The sequence below is a fragment of the Saccostrea echinata genome, unplaced genomic scaffold (assembly GCF_033153115.1).
Source record: "Saccostrea echinata isolate AGI-Se365-2 ecotype Australia unplaced genomic scaffold, CSIRO_AGI_Sech_v1 ptg000033l, whole genome shotgun sequence".
NCBI classification, from domain to species: domain Eukaryota; kingdom Metazoa; phylum Mollusca; class Bivalvia; order Ostreida; family Ostreidae; genus Saccostrea; species Saccostrea echinata.
In genome coordinates, this window is record NW_026889782.1 from 12,153,067 (window position 1) to 12,159,622 (window position 6,556).

General features: G+C 32.2%; 1 protein-coding gene across 1 annotated transcript; it reads right to left on the reverse strand.

Annotated features, from left to right (window-relative positions):
- Nucleotides 1–1,221: 1,221 nt before the first annotated feature.
- Nucleotides 1,222–1,987, reverse strand: LOC133198130 (uncharacterized). The gene is made up of 3 exons (XM_061334273.1): nt 1,765–1,987; nt 1,484–1,628; nt 1,222–1,387 (listed from the first exon to the last, which is right to left on the reverse strand). Exons 1-3 carry the CDS (start codon nt 1,985–1,987, stop codon nt 1,222–1,224), a joined length of 534 nt encoding a protein of 177 aa, XP_061190257.1.
- Between the last annotated feature and the right edge of the window lie 4,569 nt (nt 1,988–6,556).

Below are 6,556 nucleotides of genomic sequence, written 5' to 3' on the forward strand. Positions count from 1 at the left end.
TCTTTGACCAAAGTATCAAACAAAAATTTGGACAGAAAACGTCATCAATGCGCGTAGGATGAAAAAGTTTTCCATCCAAATTTTTGTTTGATACTTCTGTCAAAGAAAAAATATTAGGCTACATTCATTTCTTTGATGGAAAAGTCATGGAAAAGTAAATTTACAATTTAAAAGGGTTAATCTAAAATGCGAAATCATGTACGCGTACAATCACTTTCTCATAAAAAAATGTTTATGATCATGATGATTCCTTTTTTTTCAAAGGTGCACTCCTATACGTACCTACATGTACCTACAGTGACTTTGTACAACTTTCTTTTCATCTACGCCTGGATGGACATGCAGAATTTCCTCGTTGTACAAGAACTTTAGGACATGTTCACTGGTAACAGGATTCTCAGATTTGCGCAAAAGTTATCGACTTTATCAGTGTAAAATAAAGTTACAGACCCCAAGCCCGGACTGAGGACTCTCCTTTTTACAGCGTTTCTACTTTCACTTTGGAGACCAATGAAAAAAGCCCTTACAAAGGTTATCGAAATTAAGTCGAATATTACCCACAATGCAATTATTGCATATACATCACAAGATTATAGAACATACATCACAAGATTTTGCATATACATCACAAGATTATTGAACATACATCACAAGATTATCGAATAAACATCACAAGATTTTGAATATACATCACAAGATTTTGCACATACATCACAAGATTATAGAACATACATCACAAGATTTTGAACATACATCACAAGATTTTGAATATACATCACAAGATTATCGAATAAAGCAACGTTTTACACGCCATAACCAAACAACATGTTTTTTTTTTTTTTTTTTTTTAAATTTTGATATTTATATGCTATGCCTTGACATAGATGCAAAATATTATAATTTGTGATTCTTATATTTTGTTAACAAGTTTTTTTGCATTCTTCATGTTGAAGTATTGTAATTTACTACAATGATAATACACTGTACTACCTTCTAAATATATTAAAAAGAAAATTGATACACATTACAAAGGCGTAGGTTAGAGCTTTATGGACTTTGAGCTCGAATACTATTCGTCGTCTCCATATTTCTTCCAAACAATAGATTTTTGTTATGCAATGAGTACAAAAGTAACGTTTCATATTCATAAACTCGTTCTTTTTAATATTTTTTTTTTTTACTGATACCAAAATGTTCTCACTGTAACTTATCCGAATTGGGTTAAAAAAGTTTCCATCCACTGAATGATGAACGATACAAATCATTACTCTCTATTCGTCCAGACACACGGCCAGTTGGATGTGTACGGATATACACGGCATCCCCCTGATTGATCTCTACAGTAACGACGCCTGTTGTATGTCTAATTTGATTTGCACCCTCAGCGCTACAATACAAAGCTCCAACAGCATTCGAATTGACAACAACTTCTGAAAAGAAATATCCATCGACAGAACAATACAACGTCCATGAAAATGTATACACTCCGTCCTCTGGACAAAGGAAATCTCCGGTGTGTCTGTTATACTTTCCACCAACATTTGTAACAACGTTGTCAAAAATAATTGTCTGGTGATGCCCTGGACTGTTCTCATCATGTGACAGGTAAGAGTAAAATGCAACCTCGCCTAAAAATTATATAAAGCATAAACAAAAGATCAAGCACAAAATAATATTAATTGATTATTTTTGTTTCTATACATGTAGATGAATAAACTGATAAAATGTCTTTGTTTTTAATACTTGTTGTATTAAGAAGCATACCTGTAATTGATCTCCTCTTATGTTTATTATTTTTCATGTTAAACAATGTGTTTCGACAACAGTCTATTTCACTAGAAGGTGAATTAGATATCCATGTTTTCAGTTTGGAAATTGCTGAATGCATCCTATGTTTTCCTGTTGTCTTGTTTCCAGCTGTAGCTCTGTTACCAAGAAAAGGGTTCAATCCATTATTTTCACTTTTCTTCATGGAATTCACTGGCATGACGTTTTCCTTTTTTGCGACTTTCTTGAACTTTTCATTTTCCACTTTCAACGTTCTTATTACCCTTTCTTGTTTTGAATTAATTCTTTCCTGTATTTGCAGTCTTTTATCTAAATCACTCAGTCTTCTCAGTAAATCAGAGAGAGAAACATTCTCACTGTCCAAAGTATTGATACTCGCGGCTGAAGACACTAACAATAGAAAAACAACAAAGAAACACATATTCAAATAGTCAGAGACCGGATGTAAAGCATACGAATCGACAGGAGATTAAATACGATTTCTATGTTCTTGACCTGTTACCTTTCTGTCACGTTCTGATAAGAAACTTCAAATAAGATCTAAATAGAAGAACTCAGTTGGTCATGTTCCAATAAGAAACTTAAATAAGGTACGAATTTTGACTTATCATTTAAAATATTGTAGATAAAAATATAAGATATCTGCAAAATTTCGTAATTAAAGCTTTTATAACATTGTTATGGAATGTACAGACAAATCTTTGGATTTCATCGGAATGTTTACTTTATGTACACGTAAACCCATAAGAACAAATATCCCATGTACACTTGTAATAAATTTTATTATCTTTTTCTTATTCAGCAAAATTACTCTACCAGAACATTGTTCCTGACACCAATTCATCAAGAAAAACGACAATAATTTGATTGACTTTTTTTTTTTAGATATATGTTGCCTATATTACCATTTAGAGAATGTTAAATAAAATAGGTATTTGATACACTGGATCATGTATCTCTCTTATTTGTCATTTTTAATCTCAATTAAATTTTTAGGAGCCAAAATTAAAGCATTTTTGTATTTTTTTTAAGGAATTTTAGTTTTTCATTTTTTGTGCACTGCTATTGAACATAATCGAAAACTTTTAAATTTGGAGAGTATATAAAATTTATATGATAGGGAAAATAAAAGGGGGTAAAATGCCTATTTAACTGTATGTTTGATAAAAATACCCCCCCCCCCCCAAAAAAAAATGCAACGTCATTCCTTTGAATTCAAAATTAAAGATACCGAAGCATCTGACACATCTCCTTCATGTGTGGATATTTTACCAGTAAAGACGTAAATGGGAGCGATACAACAAAACTTAATGATAAACGTGATGACTTGACATTTTCTCTCGTCAGCTTTCCTTATATATGAAGCAGTTTACTTTTATCACCCGGAAAAGGATTTAGTGTTTCCAAATTTATTCCATACGCAAGAGCTTACTTGTCGTACGTATTTCTAAAACTAGGCTGGCAATTGACAAAACAAGTTGATTAAACAAAGAAATCGTTAAAGTCAACATTTTTTCAATTTCAATAGTCGATACAATGATCTTGTCAGCAAATACAAACTAAAATTCAATCGATGCTGACTGATTTATTACACACTGACTGCTTCGGATTTTCCGTTCACCCGATCAGGAAAAATAGCAAATTGCGTGTGACACCGGTGAACATGGGACACTTACTCCTCCATTGCACCGAATCCCATCTCTAATGTTTTAAAGTGTTTACTCTGCTCTCGAGTTATATTTTTTTAGTTTGATTTCCGGTACTGTTCGTTATCTCCATTAATATCCATTAAAACAAAGTATAAAGCTCAACAGATAAATATGCATTTTGTCAATGTTAAGCATATTTTTTACAATGATATTTGATACCCTCGTAAAGCCTTAAGGCGATTTATCATGGAATATGAGGAAGCAATGTTGAAAGAGAGTCAAGTGATTAGACATTCTTGCAAGATCAAATGAATTTTGCATAAGGAACTTAACTGTTGGGCAATGCAAGGTTAGCCACGAGAACAATTGAGGCTGAGATAGTTAACATCATGTACGATAAGATTTCATCAAAGTATTGATGATTCTTTATAATTTTTTTGGTTTTCAACAAAATTCATTGCTCTTTATAGTTTATATTATAACCAAAGAACTTCACAAAAAGAAGATTTGAGAAATCCACATCCTAAAGCTTTTAAAACTTGAAAATGTTCTCATAATTAGTACAATTAATAAGAAGAATAAGACACTTTTAATTTTTTTCGCTGTAATACTTCTACTTAAGTTAATATGACAAAGCTTTTCTGGTATCAATACATTTAATTAAAAAAATCCCCTCAAACGTCCTTTTCTGAATTCTATGTAGATGCAATTTTTGAAAAAAAGTTCTTGTTCACTACATTTTGAATAGTAAACGAAGAACTCTGAATTGGATGAGCTTTGTCTACTGGATCACTGTTTATTGTAGTTGAGTTTTTGTCACTCATATCGTCCATAATCTTCAGAGTAAGAAATTATTACTACCTCATTTTCTGCTACGTTTGATCCCTTTGACTTTCCTTTAACAATGTTTTAATGACAATAGCTTGCTTTTTGTTTATGTTTCTTGTAAACTTCACAATGTCTTCATATTAAATTGATTTGCAATTGATTTTGTGACCTCGGTCACAATACCCACAGTAGAAGAGAAGACACCAAATAAAACAAGCATTCTGAAAGTATTGCATTAGCAATACTAGTCCCCTACCGGCAAGTGTAATCTTGTTCTCGTTAAGAATTGAAAATGCCATAATTCCGTCAAAAATCAATGAAGCGGGGCGAAATGCAAACTTGATCTATAACTGATCAAGGTAAAGTCACATACAAAAAATCAGCTCAATATCTGAAAGCATTTAGAAGAAAATTGCGGAAAACCCCTAAAAATTGGAAAGGCCGTAATTCCGTCAAAAATCAATGAAACGGGGCGAAATGCAAACTTGATCTGTAACTCATCAAGATACACTCACATACCAAAAATCAGCTCAATATCTGCAAGCGTTTAGGAAAAAAGTGCGGAAAACAAGTGGGACAGACTGACAGACAGGCAGACGGACTGACAGACAGACGGACGTACAGACTCAGAGGAAACTTATAGTCCCCTCCGGTTTCACCGGTAGGGGACTAATAAGATGAATGTTTAAACACAATTATGTGGTATTTTATTTTTTCACCAAAATAAATCAATTTTTTCTGCGATTTGATTTTAGTTTCCATATTTATATACTATTTTTTTTTTATATAGAAAATTAAACTTAAATTGTTTATTTTCTACCAGAATTAAATGGATCTTATAATTATAGAGCAAGACCGATTCCCATACTATACTCTGAACGTATTTTTCTTAAGCATTTGATCTTTTGAAAGTTTCTTTGTTAAATTTTACCGAATAGTATTTTTCAGTCATTGTTATTTTCACTAACTTGCCAATTTAATTATCGTTCGTTTCTCTAAGTCACAGAAAACAACTACATTTAGTTTTAAGTGTTTTATTATATAAACGTTCGAGTGTACATCTGTAAATCGCACGAATGGAACCCTCAGATTACAATGTATGTTCAAAATTCACTAATCCCAAAATAAATTTGAAACAAAGATTTGATGTGTAACACTGATACCTAAAAAACATGCGTTGACTTTCTGCTAATGATGCCCAACGGCGATTCAAACATCAGGTGTTGGCACCATTTTTTATACAATTGTATTGCTTTTTATTAATTAGCCAGGTAAACACAAACAAAACAAATAAGAAATAAGTCAAAAATCCCGATATTCTCAAATGTTTATTTTTTAGATAGTACTCTTTTAATAACTTGTTTATAAATTAAAAACTAATTCACATTGTTTATGTGACATAAGAATAATAGAATAATTTTATATCATGATCGTTTAATAAATTATTAGGTTTTGCTTGAGGGCGGTAAAAAGTAGCATGGAATTCTTTTTTTCTAGCATTGTATTAGTTTTTTCAATTTAGAAAATATCCAATACAGTACGTTCCTCTGAATATCTTACTGAAATGACAAGTTTGATTTTTATTTGTTTTTTTTTTAATAGTGCTAATGCAAACTTTGAGTACATAATTTGATAGCATTAATTAATTAAATAGACCTAGATATTTTTTTTTCAAACACCAGTATTAAAGTTTAATTAGGCCTAAAGGGATAAAAATTATCTCCTGACATTTAAGTCTAAAATTGTGTAAATTAACAGCCCCTGAAGACATTAAGTATTAACATGTGTAACTATTTCTGCTTATTAAAATTTTGTAAGAAATCCTTTTTTTAACATAAACGCCTCTCTGCTGAAAGTAAAGAAAGCAACAATAGGGAGCCTGTGACGGTACATATTGTCGCCGGCGTCAATATGTACCTACCCTCACTGCACATATTGTCGTTCATCGGTCCATATTGTCGCTGGCGTCAATATGTATCTACCCTCACTGCACATATTGTCGTCCATCGGTCCATATTGTCGCCGGCGTCAATATGTACCGAGACAAGCCTTATTATCCTCCTGCATAATGGACGACAAAATGTACAGTCAAGCAGCAGTACATATTGTCGTCGGCGACAATATGTACAGTCAAGGTCGGCATATATTGTCGTCGATATAACGTTCAAGTGAGCTTTCCTGATCACATTTTGTCTGACTGTCCCTCTGTCTGTAAACTTTTCACAATTTCATCTTCTTCTCAAAACTAATTGGTCAATTTCAAGCAAACTTGCCACAAAGAGTCCGGTGAT

What these genes read in the sequence shown, in the direction of transcription:
- LOC133198130 (XM_061334273.1), bottom strand. Translation starts at nt 1,987, where the DNA reads ATGCCAGTGAATTCCATGAAGAAAAGTGAAAATAATGGATTGAACCCT. An exon ending in TAAGAGGAGATCAATTACAG is followed by an intron (nt 1,629 to 1,764) that starts GTATGCTTCTTA and finishes TATAATTTTTAG; the next exon opens with GCGAGGTTGCATTTTACTCT. An exon ending in CTTTGTCCAGAGGACGGAGT is followed by an intron (nt 1,388 to 1,483) that starts GTATACATTTTC and finishes TTTGTATTGTAG; the next exon opens with CGCTGAGGGTGCAAATCAAA.